The sequence below is a fragment of the Oncorhynchus mykiss genome, chromosome 25 (genome assembly GCF_057628025.1).
Source record: "Oncorhynchus mykiss isolate SJ-2025 chromosome 25, ASM5762802v1, whole genome shotgun sequence".
Classification (NCBI taxonomy): Eukaryota; Metazoa; Chordata; class Actinopteri; order Salmoniformes; family Salmonidae; genus Oncorhynchus; species Oncorhynchus mykiss.
The window spans coordinates 63773776-63792015 of record NC_143046.1 but is presented as its reverse complement, the minus strand read 5'-3'; the positions used below and the strand labels follow the sequence as shown (position 1 = coordinate 63792015).

Here is an 18240-nt window from a genome sequence, read left to right as displayed (position 1 = left end):
TCATATTGGTCTCTCTCAGTCAACCCAAGCTGTATTGTGTAAGTAGGCCTACTATTGAAATAGATTAATGAGACTGTCAACTGCATCAGAAATCCACAGGTTTCAGATTTTTCCAAACATTGTCTGCTATTTAATAGAAAAACAACAAACTTGGGTTTCCTAAATCCATGACAATGCTTGCCCCACTTGCTTGCCCACTTGCTTGCCCCACCACTTTTGAGGTCTGAGAAAAATCGAAGAAATGTCAAACAATTTGTGTAGTTACCCTTTAATTCAACTGTGCAGGCACCTAGCACTGTTGTTTGGTTAGTGATGTTTCTATAGCACACATGAAATGGTGTTTGCAAACAAATGGCCTCTGGATTGATGCAAATAATCATATCATTCTGCCAGGTAGGCATAGGCTGCTTTGTAGCTAGTTAACATTTAATTGAGAAGTTGTTTGGGGGGAAAGCCTTTCCATCTACCAGTTAGGTCTATGATTAGATTTGCTTTTTTTTTATATATAAAGTTTTACTTTATATTATGAGCCATGTCTTACCTTACTTCAAAGTAGCCTATAGGCCAAATCCCACCACAGTTACGTGGAGGCAAATATTTTATAAAGACACTCTCCTATGCACTCTCCTGTTCTCTGTAGATCTCCCCTCTTTCAACATTTCAAATGGATATTTTTATCTCTGTCCATGAAACCACTCGCATGTGCAGTGAGCATTTTAGAATAGTGTTTTCTGACTAATTGCATTTTGGAACATTTGAGCGTAGGTCTATGGCTGTGTGCACGTTTCTGTGCTTAAAAGGTGAATAAATAATAGTTGATCAATAATAGTTGATAATTTAAGCTAAATATTCTGATCTGAGACAAAAAAAATGGTATCCCATAGTATCCCTTTAATGGATTTCTAATTCCATATTTTATAAATACATATGTTGAGGTAAAGAAGTTTCTCATTCGTTGAACATTTAAATTGCTGGAGTTTATAAAGCACAGTACAGATAGGGGCTTCAAGGTGCAGCTGCTCATCTTGTGCCCCCCTCCCTACCCACCCTGCAACTGCTTCAGTCATCTTTGCCCTATGTTCCAGCTGTTGTGTGTTTTGAAGGGCCATTTGCGGCTACTCTTTGCCCCTTGACACAGAGGGGAATGAGTAATGTGACGAGAAATGTCAGGCACTGGTAAGAAGAGGCCATGGTTAAAGATTCTTATCCAGTTCTGCTTTATTCCATTTTAGTCTACCATTGACACTACATCTATAATCAGAGAGAGAGAGAGAGAGAGAGAGAGAGAGAGAGCACTTTCTGGAGGTTAATTCCTCCTCTATGCAATCATCAATGGCATTCTACCCCAGAACCACTCCTCACTCAGACAAAGACCCTGCATTCCTCTGCAGTCTGCAGCCAGCTCAGCCAGGCACAGTTGAACCATATCACTCATTTGGACCAATGAGCTCATCAGGGGGCTGGATGTAAATGACCACTGTTTACTTGAGGGATTTATACATTTTAAGCATTCTGCCTAATTGTTACTATTTACTATTTGTGTCAAACTATTTTTTATACTAATAAAAAAGCAACTGTGGTTTTGTTTTGTTTTATCATGAATGGTATTGTATTGGTTGACACTGCAGAGTTAACTGTATGAAAATCATACTCTCTCTTGATCTGGGCCTTTGCTTTGACATAGAAGCTATACACTTCGATGCTCCTATATATCCTATATATCCTTTTACATTATCTCAAATATTGAATGCAGTATTCAAGTTTTTCCAAACCATATCATTTGGCACCAAACAGATTTAATGCTAAGCAAAGTATGTGAGTCAATAGCTATACAGAAACATAAATAGCTTATGTCAGATAGCAGGTACACTGTCTGCTTAGCTTTTCCTCTTTGTTTTTGAACAGATAGAAAGAGGAAAAGAGAGACAGGCAGTGAGGAAGCAGGATTTATGCTTGTCTGGTAGAGCAAACTAAACATTGTCCTTTGACCTTATGAAAGAGAGATCAGTAACATCTCATGGTAGGATACACCACCACTCTCCACTAGGGCAAAGTTTCAATCGAGGGAGGACGAAGTCATCACTGAAAAACAACAACAGGAGGTTGTTTGGTTACAGTCGGTCAGCCCTGCTTCTATGAGGTTATTGCCTACAGATGGTCAGCCCTGTTTCAAATTGTGAAGATTTAATTTACAGTACAAGTGACAATGAGGGGAAATGGCACAGAACTGGAGGGGGAGGCAGGGGTCAATAAATGCTTCATCAAAGGGAGAGGGTTGCCAGTAGCCCCATCCTCTTCCACCCGCCTGCCGTTGTGATATTACTCAATTATTACGCAACCTTTCAACAAGTCTCTGTCAAAACAAGTATGTTATTGAAGGCAGCACATTAATATGTCTAATGCTAAACATAGGACTGGTAGTATCATATGCGGCAATACATTAATATGAACCTTTGTTCATATAATAAGAAACACATGGTGCAAATACAATATACATTTTCATTGGATCAGAACGTTATGATATTTGACCAGATAGGCTAACTGTTGGTTATAATTTTCGAATTAGTTATGATTAGTTAAATAAAGGTTAAATAAAAATAAATAAATGTTGTGGACAAGTATTCTGTACAAGCATTCTGTGGACTAGGCTATACAATACCAGCTGATCAAATTGATGACAACACTGTCAAAGTGACAACAGGTGAGATTATGTTAAAATGAAGCAAAACAATATACGTTTTAGAATGGGATGCCTCTGATGTCTCAACCTATATACAAATATTTATTATCTCCAAATATAGAGGGAAAAAAGCATATATTCAGAATATTTTAGAGTACCCTATGTTAATGTTGGCCTATGCGAGGCTCTGTGTAGCCATTTATGTGGATCGCTGACGGGAAACTCGGAGCTAGGACCTGGGGGATGCCACAGAAGCATTGCAGGCAGAACGTTTGGGAGGTGTAGTGGAAGAAAGGCGAGGAAAACGGAGTAAACGAGAGCACGTTTTGTCCAGATTATTGAAGGATTTATCAACTAAGTAAATCGACGAAACAGCTCATTATAATGCAACGGACACACTATTGAAATCCTGTCCAGGTAAATGCCTACATTTTGTTTCTCGTGTTGACTGTGAGGTCGACTGCTACTAGAGGGTATGTCCCATTGTATTACATAGGATGCGGTTACTCTCACTCACGCTGCCCTGCTAGGCCCCATATCCAGTCTAAAATCGTTAAATGTGCGCTTAAATTGAAGTCCATTCGTGAAAACAGTTTATTCCCGGGTGTAGTTATTGTTTTACTGGTGAAGTTAAGTGTTCAAACTTTAACCTTAGTAGAGGTTGTGCCTCAAACAATACTAAAATGGGTTATTTTAACATTGTAATTTATTGGGAGCTTTTTGAACTGGACGCTTATGTCAGCCTTTGAGACAGCCTACAAGGCAGGCCGGACATGTTTGTGACGTTTTTACTGCACTTTAATTTCATACAAGTCACCTACTACAGGAACTCTCAGTTTTCTAAATGAACTTTATGGACATTTTAAATGACTATCCAACGGGTCTTAAAAACAAACTTTGATGTTGTGTTTGTGCGGGTGGCCAGTGCAACACTGCAACTCAGTCATTCATTTCTCTGAACGTTCGTCAAGACAATTTATTTTGTTTTCTAATCTGCTCTTCTGTATGTCACACGAGATGACAGATTTTGATAGCTTCATTCCAAGTTCCACAATATTTTAAATTTGGATTATCTGAAGGTAGTCAGCCACGTTGTTGCATTGTTACAATGTTGCGATGCCTGAAACAGTACACTACTTGATACAAAGCACAGCAGCAGCTTGTGACATTGGTCTGAGGCTGGTGAAGTGATGACCCTGTCCTTCCTTGGAGATGCTGACACCCGCCCCCCGTTGACGCAAACGTGCCACCAGTTGAATGCCGAATCTGTGGAATGCTGTTTAAAATCAGCCCTTACATAGTCAGGCTTATTGTGCCCAGTCTGAGGTCTGTATGCCACAGGAGTTAAGAGAACAGCAGTGTGAAGGATCTGCACATTGCCTGGCCCTCAATGCACATCATATGACTGTCCTTTTCTCCCCAGTCTCTCTTTGTCACAGTCACAACACTGCTTCTATCCATGTGGCTGCAAGCAAGTTGTTTACATTCTGAACTTCAAGCCCTCAAGTCAGCACCAACAGCATATAATGTGATTGGAATTCCATGTGCAGATACAAGATGCTGATGAAGTGTAACCGATTGTTAGATTTTTGCAGAGGAGACAGGTGAATGTTAGAGTTGCTGCCTTTCCGATTCAGAACATTTTGTTTATTGAACTACACTAAGTGAATTGGATTTACACCTGGTAATGGAATTACAGTAACGGAATTACATCATTGGTCCCTGACATGTACTACAAAGAAATGCATAATTATGGATATGAATGTCATTCTCCTAATGTTAAACAATTTTTGACATTACAGTGAAACAGAGCACAGTAGAGTATAGTGTAGTAGAGTTCAGTAAAGTATGGTATATTGTACTCTACACTACTGTACTATTTTTCTCTACTTTATTGTACTCTATTCTATTGTGCTCTTCTCACGGTACTGTATTGTCCTGTATACTTTACTGTGCTCTACTCACTACAGTACTGTGCTGTGCTACCCAAACTTGTGAAACATACGTCTGATAGGATCAAATTTAGTCCAGACCTGTCTCTTTCTGGACGTTCACATCAAGGCCTGGGTGGACTGACCAAATTTCTACTAATTTTCAATGCCCATTCACTATAAGATGCAAATAAACAAAGCCAAAGATGGCTGCGCACATTGCCAGAAAAATCTGAACTTACAGTGGGGCAAAAAAGTATTTAGTCAGCCACCAATTGTGCAAGTTCTCCCACTTAAAAAGATGAGCGAGGCCTGTAATTTTCATCACAGGTACACTTCAACTATGACAGACAAAATGAGAGAAAGAAAATCACATTGTAGGATTTTCAATTAATTTATTTGCAAATTATGGTGGAAAATAAGTATTTGAGGTCAGAGGTCAAACGTTTTCTGTAAGTCTTCATGAGGTTTTCACACACTGTTGCTGGTATTTTGGCCCATTCCTCCATGCAGATCTACTCTAGAGCAGTGATGTTTTGGGGCTGTTGCTGGGCAACACGGACTTTCAACTCCCTCCAAAGATTTTCTATAGGGTGGAGATCTGGAGACTGGCTAGGCCACTCCAGGACCTTGAAATGCTTCTTACGAAGCCACTCCTTCGTTGCCCAGGCTGTGTGTTTGGGATCATTGTCATGCTGAACGACCCAGCCACGTTTCATCTTCAATGCCCTTGCTGATGGAAGGAGGTTTTCACTCAAAATCTCACGATACATGGCCCCATTCATTCTTTCCTTTACACGGATCAGTCGTCCTGGTCCCTTTGCAGAAAAACAGCCCCAAAGCATGATGTTTCCACCCCCATGCTTCACAGTAGGTATGGTATTCTTTGGATGCAACTCAGCATTCTTTGTCCTCCAAACACGATGAGTTGAGTTTTTACCAAAAAGTTATATTTTGGTTTCATCTGACCATACGACATTCTCCCAATCTTCTTCTGGATCATCCAAATGCTCTCCAGCAAACTTCAGACGGGCCTGGGCATGTACTGGCTTAAGCAGGGGGACACGTCTGGCACTGCAGGATTTGAGTCCCTGGCGGCGTAGTGTGTTACTGATGGTAGGCTTTGTGGTTCTGTGATTTTTGCTCACCGTTCTTGTGATCATTTTGACCCCACGGGCTGAGATCTTGCATGGAGTCCCAGATCTAGGGAGATTATCAGTGGTCTTGTATGTCTTCCATTTCCTAATAATTGCTCCCACAGTTGATTTCTTCAAACCAAGCTGCTTACCTATTGCAGATTTGGTCTTCCCAGCCTGGTGCAGGTCTACAATTTTGTTTCTGGTGTCCTTTGACAGCTCTTTGGTCTTGGCCATAGTGGAGTTTGGAGTGTGACTGTTTGAGGTTGTGGACAGGTGTCTTTCATACTGATAAGTTCAAACATGTGCCATTAATACAGGTAACGAGTGGAAGACAGAGGAGCCTCTTAAAGAAGAAGTTACAGGTCTGTGAGAGCCAGAAATCTCGCTTGTTTGTAGGTGACCAAATACTTATTTTCCACCATAATTTGCAAATAAATTCATTAAAAATCCTACAATGTGATTTTCTGGATTTTTTTTCTAATTTTGTCTGTCATAGTTGAAGTGTACCTATGATGAAAATTACAGGCCTCATCTTTTTAAGTGGGAGAACTTGCACAATTGGTGGCTGACTAAATACTTTTTTGCCCCACTGTAGTTTGGCCACTTTTCAGCATATTACATATATTTGATTAACTTGTTACAGTGTATACAAGACCTAGAGCACCTGATTTGACAAGTAATTTACTGTTTTTTACAAATCGCAAATAAAATGTTATCACCTCACAGATCATCATACAAATACAAGCCTACTGCCTAGCCTAACTGTAGCGCGAAAGCTGAACACTGATGAAACCATTTTAGGGGTGAAGGGGGTTCATTTCATTTGTGGGGGGATTTCAAGTCCAAGTCCAACAGGACAATAACCCAACACACCTCCAGGCTGTGTAAGGGCAATTTTACCAAGAAGGAGAGTGATGGAGTACTGCATCAGATGACCTGGCCTCCACAATCACCTGACCTCAACCCAATTGAGATGGTATGGGATGAGTTGGACTGCAGTGTGAAGGAAAAGCTGCCAACAAGTGCTCAGCATATGTGGGAACTCATTCAAGACTTTTGGAAAAGCATTCCTCAGGAAGATGGTTGAGAGAATGCCAAGAGTGTGCAAAGCTGTCATCAATGCAAAGGGTGGCTACTTTGAAGAATATAAAATCTATTTTGATTTGTTTAACACTTTTTTTTAGTTACTACGTGATTACGTATGTGTTATTTCATAGCTTTGATGTCTTCGCTAGTATTCTCAAATGTAGAAAATAGTTTTAAAAAATAAAGAAAAACCCTGAAATGAGTAGGTGTGTCAACTTTTGACTGGTGTTTTATACATTTTATTATGGGGAGTTTGTATTGTTTGAAAGTTGAAGCATATCGAAATGTAAATCTGGGTTCTCTGGCTGCTGATGTTTTAGGTTTGACAAATGTCTTAGTTATTTTCTGATGTTTTAATGTTTGTTGTCAAACAATTGTATTTATTTTAGTTGTGCTTTTTCTTACTGCCCTTTTGGAAGATGATGTTAACAGCCATCTTAACATAATTTGTGTTACTTGCAAATTGATCAATACATTTGAATGATTTGTCATTTAATTCTGCCGATTTGTGCGCTTGAATGAAATTTCCCCGCTCTCTGGAGCCCATCTGTATTTTTGATTCAGTTTATACTAGAGGTCGACCGATTATGATTTTTCAACGCCGATACCGATACCGATTATTGGAGGACCAAAAAGGCCGATACAGATTAATCTGACTATTTTTTTTATTTGTAATAATGACAATTACAACAATACTGAATTAACACTTATTTATCTTAATATAAAACAGCAATAAAATCAATTTAGCCTCAAACAAATAATGAAACATGTTCAATTTGGTTTAAATAATGCAAAAACAAAGTGTTGGAGAAGAAAGTAAAATGTGCCATGTAAAATATGTGTCATGTAAAAAAGCTAACATTTAAGTTCCTTGCTCAGAACATATGAAAGTTGGTGGTTCCTTTTAACATGAGACTTCAATATTCCATGGTAAGAGGTTTTAGGTTGTAGTTAATATAGTATTTATAGGACTATTTCTCTCTATACCATTTGTATTTCATATACCTTTGACTATTGGATGTTCTTATAGGCACTATAGAATTGCCAGTGTAACAGTATAGCTTCCGTCCCCCTCCTCGCCCCTACCTGGGCTCGAACCAGGAACACATCGACAACAGCCACACTCGAAGCATCGTTACCCATCGCTCCACAAAAGCCGCGGCCCTTGCAGCGCAAGGGGAATAACTACTCCAAATCTAAAAGCGAGTGACGTTTGAAACAGTATTAGCGCACACCCAGCTAACTAGCTAGCCATTTCACATTGGTTACACCAGCCATTAGGCTGATAGGCTTGAAGTCATAAACAGCGCTGTGCTTGCGAAGAACTGCTGGCAAAACGCACAAAAGTGCTGTTTGAATGAATGATTACAGGCCTGCTGCTGCTCAGTCAGACTGCTCTATCAAATCAGACTTAATTATAACATACTAACACACAGAACTACGAGCCTTTGGTCATAAATATGATTGAATCCGGAAACTATCATTTAGAAAACAAAACGTTTATTTCAGTGAAATACGGAACCGTTCGGTATTTTATCTAACGGGTCGCATCCCTAAGTCTAAATATTCTTGTTACATTGCACAACCTTCAATGTATGTCATAATTATGTAAAATTCTGGCAAATTAGTGCGCAATGAGCCAGGCAGCCCAAACTGTTGCATATACCCTGACTCTGTGCAATGAACGCAAGAGAAATGACACAATTTCACCTGGTATATAACTACTAATCCAGTTTAGTAGGCAATATAACTAGTGATTATCATTGATTGTTTTTTATAAGATAAGTTTAATGCTAGCTAGCAATTTACCTTGGCTTACTGCATTCGCGTAACAGGCAGTCTCCCTGTGGAGTGCAACGAGAGCGAGGCAGGTCGTTATTGCGTTGGACTAGTTAACTGTAAGGTTGCCCCTGAACAAGGCAGTTAACCCACCTTTCCTAGGCTGTAATTGAAAATAAGAATGTGTTCTTAACGGACTTGCCTAGTTAAATAAAGGTATCAAAATAAATCGGCACCAAAAATTACGATTTCCGATTGTTATGAAAACTTGAAATCGGCCCTAATTAATCGGCCATTCTGATTAATCGGTCGACCTCTAGTCTATACAGTCGGGCTCGGACCCGGGCCTCGTGTTCCAGCCTCCACACAGCAGCACATTTCCCTGCACCTGGAAATGGCTGTTTTCTGCTTGAAGGACATTAAAGAATTCCTGCTGGAGTAGTGTAAATAGCAAAGCGATACAGTTGCGGACAAATATATTGGCACCCTTGAACTTTTCTTTAATAATAAAAAAAAAAATCTGAAATAAGTTTTGTTCTCATCTTGTTGTTGGAGTGTCAAAATTGCAGAAGCAATTTTATTTTTGTAAACTTAAGTTTACAATTTTATTTGTGAAAATAAGGGCAAACGGCAAGGACAAAACTAGTGGCTCCCTGGAGCTAGTACTGGTTGCACAGGCTTTTTTTGGTAATTCTGTTATCAATTTGGTAACAGAATTATGAGATTTGCTCACTAACCAGTAAAATCAAAATAACTAACTGGTAGGTCTACCATTACTTGTTACTTCAGCAAACTTTCATTATTCTCCCTCCTCATGAGGGAAATAAATTAGTAACGGAATAACAAGCCACAATTTCTCCAACAGTAAATATAAGTGTTGACGTTACGACCCCTGGCAACTATCAACATTGTGTTTTGATGTCTTAAGACTTTTCCTGGTAGATATTTTCTAAGACACCTTTTCCATCGGTTAACCCCCCTTGGGTATTGTGGGATGATAGTGTCCCACCAGGCCAACATCCAATGAGATTACAGCGCGCCAAATACAGAAATACTCATTATATAAATACAGAAATACTCATGATATAAATTCAGAAAAGATACAACTATTTTACATAGGTTTAAAGATGAACTTCTTGTGAATCCAACCACATGTAAGATTTTAAAAATGCTTTACGGCGAAAGCATACCATACGATTATTTGAGAACATAGCCCAGCAGACAAATCATTACAAACAGTAACCAGCCAAGTAGAAGAGTTACACAAGTCAAAAATAGAGCTAAAATGAATCACTTACCTTTGATGATCTTCATATGTTTACAGAAGACATTCATTTATTCAATAAATGTTCATTTTGTTCGCTAAAGTCTCTCTTTATATCCGAAAGCGCGAACAAAACTGAGGTTTTCTTCAGTAATCCACAGGCTCAAACGCAGTCACAACAGGCAGACAAAATATTTGGATTTTATCTGTAAAGTTCATAGAAACATGTCAAACTATGTTTAAATTCAATCCTCAGGTTGTTTTTAGCCTAAATAATCGATCATATTTCAACCGGACAATAATGTCGTCAACATAAAAGGTTAACAAGAAAGGCACTCTCTCGGTCGCGCGCATGAAAAAGCTCTGTGACACGGCAGGGTCCACTCATTGACTGCTCTTACTCCCTAATTTTTCAGAATACAAGCCTGAAACCATTTCGAAAGACTGACATCTAGTGGAATGCATAGGAACTGCAATTTGAGTCTTAAGTCAATGGATACTGTAATGGCATTGAATAGAAAACTACAACAACAAAAATCCTACTTCCTGAATGAATTCTTCCCAGGTTTTTGCCTGCCAAATCAGTTCTATTATACTCAGACATTATTTTAACAGTTTTGGAAACTAGAGTGTTTTCTATCCAAATCTATTAATTATATGCATATCCTATCTTCTGGGCCTGAGTAGAAGGCAGTTTAATTTGGGCACGCTTTTTATCCAAAAATCCAAATGCTGCCCCCTACCCTAGAGAAGTTAATACAGAAATCAAAGCCTTTACCTTTGCCTAATATTTAAGATGGGTAAATGTTAGAAATGTATATCTACATTCGGAAAGTGTTCAGGCCCTTCCCCTTTTTATACATTTTGTTAGGTTACAGCCTTATTCTAAAATGGAAAAAATTATTCTCATCAATCTACATACAATACCTCATAATGACAAAGCGAAAACAGGTTTTTAGAAATGTTTCCACATTTTATTAAAAACTTAAAACAGATTTTTTTATTTAGACCCTTTGCTATGAGACTTGAAATTGAGCTCAAGTGCATTCTGTTTCCATTATCATCCTTGATGTTTCTACAACTCAGTTGGAGTCCACTTGTGGTAAATTCAATTGATTGGACATGATTCAGAAAGGCACACACCTGTCTATATATGGTCCCACAGTTGACATTGGATGTGAGAGCAAACACCAAGCCATGAGGTCGAAGGAATTGTCCGTAGAGCTCCGAGACAGGATTGTGTTGAGGCAAAGATCTGGGGAATGGTAGAAAAAACATTCTGCAGCATTGAAGGTCCCCAAGAACACAGTTGCTTCCATCATTCTTAAATGGAAGAAGTTTGGAACCACCAAGACTCTTCCTGGAGCTGCCCGCCAGGGCAAACTGAGCAATCGGGGGAGAAGGGCTTTGGTCAGGGAGGTGACCAAGAACCTGATGGTCACTCTGACAGAGCTCCAGAGTTTTTCTGTGGGACAACCATCTCTGTAGCACTCCACCAATCAAGCCATTATGGTAGTGGCCAGATGGAAGCCCCCCCCCCCCCCCCCCCCTCTGTAAAAGGAACTTGACAGCCTGCTTGGAGTTTGCCAAAATGCACCTAAAGTACTCTCGGACCATGAGAGACAAGATTCTCTGGTCTGATAAAACCAAGATTGAACTCTTTGGCCTGAATGCAAAGCCTCACGTCTGGAGGAATCATAGCACCTTCATGACGGTGAAGCATGGTGATGGCAGCGTCATGCATTAGGGATGTTTTTCAGCGGCAGGGACTGGGAGACTCGTCAGGATCGAGAGAAAGATAAACGGAGTAAAGTACAGAGAGATCATTGATAAAAAAAACTGCCCCAGAGCGCTCAGGACTTTGGCGAAGGTTCACCTTCCAACAGGACAACAACCCTAAGCACACAGCCAAAACAACGCAGTAGTGGCTTCGGGACAAGTCTCTGAATGTACTTGAGTGGCCCAGCCACAGCATGGACTTGAACCCGACCGAACATCTCTGGAGAGACCTGAAATAGCTATGCAGCGATGCTCCCCATCCAACCTGACAGAGCTTGAGAGAATCTGCAGAGAAGAATGGGAGAATCTCCCCAAATACAGGTGTGCCAAGCTTGTAGCATCATACCCAAGAATGACTCGATGCTGTAATCACTGCCAAACGTGCTTCAACAAAGAGTAAAGGGTCTGCATACTTATGTAAATGTAATTTCTGATTATTATTATTATTTTTTTTTTTTTTACACATTTGCACACGTTCCTAAAAACCTGTTTTTGCTTTGTAATTATGGGGTATTGTGTGTAGATTTAGGGTGGAAAAAATAATAGAATTATTTTTAGAATAAGGCTGTAATGTAACAAAATGTGGAAGAAGTCAAGGGGTCTGAATACTTTCCAAATGCACTGTATACCTTAATTTCCCAAAACTCTTAGCTTTCATTTTACACCCAATTTGATATGCTTCTGTGAATCTCAGATGTTGTTGCTCATTGGGTCCTTTTCAATGGAAAGGCCCTACTGTTCTAGTGTTTCCCCATATTAAAGGCGTATGTTATGGTTTTCTGGGTAGCTGTGTTTTTGGTTGGATAGGTTTCTCAATTTCTTTCCTAGGTTTTTGCACGCTACAGCAAACCCTTTCTCATTGTAAATGTTCTTAGGTTTTCTCCTTGAATATTTTTCAATTTGATATGTTAAGCTGTTATGTCAAATATACTGTTCAGGCTTTCTTACTGTTAAGTGTATACCTTCACTATTGCAGGGAAACATTTTGTCCAGGACATTTTTGGGGACATTTTCTTGGATTGGATATCATCCTTCCATCTATAGCATCCAGTTGATTGGGCTTTGATGCCTCATGGTTGAGTATTGCTCTGTTCAAGTAGGCTGTGATTTTGCTGTGATCTGATAGGGGTGTCAGTGGACTGACTGTGAACCCCCTGAGAGATTCTTGGTTGAGGTCTGATAAAGTAGACTGTAGTACTGCTGCCAAGGGATGACCTGTACGTGTACCTAGTACTACCATAGGAGTCCCCTCAAAGAATAGCTTTCACTATGTACATAGCCAGTGTGCGACAGAGCTGCAGGAGTTGTGACCAATTGTGGGGGGTTAGGTTGTTGTAGTTGTGTCTAGGGGATGGGGAATGGAATGCTGTCCCTTTCAGGTAGGTGTTTGTCCCCCCTGTGTGCTGAGGGTGTCAGTTTTTCTTATCCAGTTCTGGCTTTTAGTTCACCACAGACTAGTACAAGGTCCCTGGGCCCGGAAATTGTTGCGCTCCCCCTCTAGAATGGAGAAATGGATTCATTGAAGTATGGGGATTCTTTAGGGGGAATATAGGTAGCAAACAGGAGGACATTTTTCTCTGTTGAGATCATTTCCTTATTTATTTCTAGCCAGATGTAAAATGCTTCTGTTTTTGATTTAATTTAAGTGTGTTAGGTCTCTCTCTCTTTTTGGCTCTCTCTGGCTCTGTGTGTGGCTTCCCTGCTGCATGACACTGATTTGCATTGAATGGGGTGGCCCCTGGAGCGATAGCCAGAATGATGAATGATTGAAAGGCAAGCAGGCAGGGAGGGAGAGTGAGCGAGCAAGGCACGCAGGCGGGGCCCACTGGACCATGTGACCTGCTGTCGGGGTACTGGGTTCATTCAGTGGCTGCAGTGGTGGCTGAGTCCTGGCGGTGTCCCAGCTTTTCCACAGCCCACAGTAGCGACGTCTGAGAGTGCAGAGGCTTGGTCTAGGTTTGTGATCACAGTTTGAAATGATCTCAATGTGGTCTACTCTGCTCCAGTGGACAGTTTCCCTCAGAGCTTTGTCTCTACCAAATATGACAGTCCCAGCCACCACCAGAGAGGACTGGAGAACAATGTGCTACTGCAATAATTGAATACATTTGATTCCAACTAGAGGTCGACCGATTATGATTTTTCAACGCCGATACCGATTATTAGAGGACCAAAAAAAGCCGATACCGATTAATCGGCCGATTAAAAAAATAAATAATAATAATTTGTAATAATGACAATTACAACAATACTGAATGAACACTTATTTTTAACTTAATATAATACATCAATAAAATCTATTTAGCCTCAAGTAAAAAATGAAACATGTTCAATTTGGTTTAAATAATGCAAAAACAAAGTGTTGGAGAAGAAAGTAAAATTGCAAATGTGCTATGTAAGAAAGCTAACGTTTCAGTTCCTTGCTCAGAACATGAGAACATATGAAAGCTGGTGGTTCCTTTTAACATGAGTCTTCAATATTCCCAGGTAAGAAGTTTTAGGTTGTAGTTATTATAGGAATTATAGGACTATTTCCCTCTATACGAGTTGTATTTCATTAACCTTTGACTACTGGATGTTCTTATAGGCACTTTAGTATTGCCAGTGTAACAGTATAGCTTCTGTCCCTCTCCTCGCTCCTCCCTGGGCTCGAACCAGCAACACAACGACAACAGCCACTATCGAAGCAGTGTTACCCATGCAGAGCAAGGGGAACATCTAGAAGGCTCAGAGCGAGTGACATTTGAAACACTATTAGCGCGCGCTAAGTAGCTAGCCATTTCACTTCGGTTACACCAGCCTCATCTCAGTAGTTGATAGGCTTGAAGTCATAAACAGTGCAATGCTTGATGCACAACATGAATGTTATAGTGAAAGAATGAATGTTTACGCGCCTGCTTCTGCCTACCACCGCTCAGTCAGATACTTATATGCAACGCAGGACACGCTAGATAATATCTAGTAATAACCATGTGTAGTCAACTAGTGATTATGATTGATCGTTTTTTATAAGATAAGTTGCTAGCTAGCATTAAACTTACCTTGGCTTACTGCATTCGCGTAACAGGCAGTCTCCTATTGGGCTGGACTAGTTAACTGTGAGGTTGCAAGATTGGAAACCCCGAGCTGACAATGTGAAACTCTGTCGTTCTGCCCCTGAACAAGGCAGTTAACCCACCGTTCCTAGGCCGTCATTGAAAATAAGAATGTGTTCTTAACTGACTTGCCTAGATAAATAAAGGTAGAAAAAAAAATTGGTGCCCAAAAATACAGATTTCCGATTGTTATGAAAACTTGAAATCGGCCCTAATTAATCGGCCATTCCGATTAATCTGTCGACCTCTAATTCCAACAGTGTTTCCAATGAATATTGCTTCACTCATAACGATTTGTAAACAATTCAATGGATGTGAAAGGGACCTATCAGGCTGGCTTATTGTGGGATGTGCAGTATTAGGCCCAGGGCTCCTTCAGATGGGACTAACTCCCAGCCTGTCAATATCCACTCTGCTTCCTGTTGTTGTCACCAAGTGATGAGGTCACATTAACTGGCCTCTTTTTTGATGATGGGCTGATGGCGCTCTGGAGGATAAGTAGATTTCAGTGGATGGTATGAGAGTCATCTGTGGCTCAACGGGGCTGGCTATCTTGTAAAAGGCATGGGAATTGATTGTGCTCTGAATCCACACAAAGCTCAAGGATGTCTTTCTATTCCATTTCACGGGATGGAAAGGTCTTGACGGTGGAACAGGTTTCCCTCCCTGAAATGGCAGCGAAACTGATGGCCCATGGAAGGGGATTTCTGCAGGCCCTTCCACTGGTCACAGGACTTTGTCATTCGTTTAGAAGTGGTTTCCCCTGTGGTGGAGTCGGAGGTTCTGACTAGATCCTCGTGTGGGAGTGATGCTGGAGTAGTACCCACCACAACTATTTTCCACTGTCTGAACAGACCAACTTGTTTTCACTGAGTTGCACGGATGTTCACTGGGGGGTTAACGTTATTGTCCAGATGAGGCTAAGCTTTACTCTTCCTTTGACACTAATAGGTAACTGGTGAAAAGACGGCCCTAGACTCCAGGCTCCTGCCCTGGCCTGAGCGAAGAACATTTGGGGACAGAGCTGTGTCTCTCCCTGTCACAACCCTGGACACACCAACCTGTACACCAAAATGACCGATGTGGCGATAGTGAAGGAGGGATGGCTGCACAAAAGAGGTGAGTGGGTTTGGACCATTTCCCTGCATCAACAGATGCTTTACTCTTTATTTAGATACTGTGAGCGGGTGTGTGTGTGTGTGTGTGCGTGTGTGTGTGTGTGTGTGTGTGTGTGTGTGTACACACACACTCCTCAAAGTTGGAGCTATAGCTCCCCCAACACAGGGTAAAAGGGAATCTTCCAGCACAGAGTGGGATCAGGGGTGTGGTCCCAGGGACACAGGCTCAGGAGACAGACAGGGGAACATGTCACTAGGGGCCAGATTCAGACTCAGCAAATGTATGCCTTTCCTACGCACGCCTTTCCTATGCACTTCTCTGGAGTCGGTATTCAGACTTACCGTATGCAGGTGTGGTTCCCTTGCGCTTGCTGAATACATTTAATTTAACTGCTGAAAACCCTCCCACTTGCTGGCCAACAGATTTTTTTTGTGGAGTTTTCATTCAATAGGGTTCTCAGTACATGTATCTAATGTCATCCCATTACATTTAGTACTCCTATTTTAATGAGAATTTTCTCGACAGACTATATGGAGAGAACTGTTCAGAATATTAGGGGTCAATTAAATAAAGCCATGTAAATACACATGTTCTTCTTTTTAGCACTGCTTGTTAGATCTAAAAATACTCTAATCTTGTATATTATTTAGGGTTAGGAAAGTATTTATTTATTTGGAGAGCCTTTATGCACAAAATATATTAGAATCAAAAATACAGTTTGATTCATCCTGAAAGTTGCCATATTCAATTGTTCAATCCATGTAATATTGGAAGGTGAGAAAAGTGTACAATAGGGGTTATAAGGTCTTTTAATCTACCCTCATAATTCTCATTTATCATGGAACTGGGACAACGGTCCAGTTGTCGTGAACTGTGCTCCAGGTTTAAACTTTGCCATGTATGGTCTGGCTTTCATAGTGCATGGAGAATAGTGTTATTTCTAGTGGGGAAAATAAAGTAGATGTGGTTCCACTTGGAACCAACAGGTTGTTCCACCTTATTCATGATGTCATTGCACGTGAAGGTGGTAGAGTTACGAGGGCGTTAAGTCAAGGTCAGAATACGCCGTATCTGTAGACACACCTCTGCCACATCTTCATTTCTTTGATCTCCACCCCCAAACGAATAGGGGATGAATAGCGTGCTATTCGCACGCTTAAATTCAAAGTCAGAATATGCATAGAGATAAAAGTACATCAAAAGGGAATTCATGGCCATTTACATACGCTTAACTCGGGTCGGAATTCCCCCCTAGGAGAGGAGAGTCCCAGAGGCTGTAAGCCAGGGAACAGCATGCTACGCAGTATGCTCTCCTTAAGACCTCAGCAGGAACACAACAGGGCCCTGTGTCATAACATAGTCACCCGAGGCAAGCTTCGCAGGCTGACCCAGGCCCATGCACACTGATGCAACCAGTGACGATGCTTCCCTGGGGTGGAGTGAGCAACACTAGGTACTACTGACTTGTCGTTTCAGTACTACTGCCTTCTCGTTTACATAAAACACCAAGGTAATCAATATCTGACACCCTTGGATTCTTGGGACATGGCCAGAGGTTGAGGAACACAGATCAGTCTGATGCCTTCAGATGTAAGAGATGTTGTCTGGATAACCAGAGGCAATATATGAAAAACCAAACGAGACAAATAACAAGGAAAGATTAAACACCATTTGCCTTGTTGGAAGTATATGGACCAAAGTTCATCATTTAGAAGAGTTCTGATTTAATAACAAATGTTAGCTAAAGAGGATCTTTCTAAGGGTGTCTAGTTCTTCTGACGGGGTCAATTTCTTTTTACATCGTGCATGTGACTTTAACATCTTTACCTCACTGACACACTTGGTAAGTTGGCAAACAGTATGTCTATTTCCGCTATTCCTTGCCAGAGTGATAAGGAAGCGGGGAGGTTTCTGAAAGATTGCCAGCGTAAAATGTCAAATAGTGACAGGTGAGGTGAAAAACAAACTCCTTGAGCTAAAGTCACATCTTAACCTTGAATTATTGAAGAACAAAGAAAATATACAAATAAACAAACCTTCAGGAATAGGGAGTTGGCATGCTGTCATACCCTAGCAGCTGTGCCCGGTGAAATGTCACCCAGAGCAACTCTGTTTTGATTGGAGGGCGTCTGCCTGCTTGCTGCCCGTTTACTTGACAGAACGGATTTTAATGTCACGTCACTGTCACCCCGTCTCTGCCCTAGTGCCACAGCACAGAAGTTGAGTATGCAGTAACGAGCTTCTGCTGGCCATCACCATTAGCCAGCCGCCCTTATTCTGTGAACCTTTTAGTTTGATCTGACTCTCTAACCCTACCACTACCATGTCTTATGATAGCACTGTTTAATATTGTGGACTGCAGTCACAG

At 40.9% G+C, this 18240-nt stretch overlaps 1 protein-coding gene across 1 annotated transcript in view; it reads left to right on the top strand.

Moving 5' to 3' along the window:
- Positions 1-2928: 2928 nt before the first annotated feature.
- The window catches only part of LOC110505486 (RAC-alpha serine/threonine-protein kinase), a 47173-nt gene continuing 31861 nt past the window's right edge, over positions 2929-18240 (top strand). The window contains exons 1-2 of the mRNA XM_021584738.3: positions 2929-3097; positions 15705-15872. Coding sequence (XP_021440413.1) covers positions 15827-15872 — 46 coding nt within the window. The 5' untranslated portion in view covers positions 2929-3097; positions 15705-15826. The remainder of the gene's footprint in view (positions 3098-15704; positions 15873-18240) is intronic.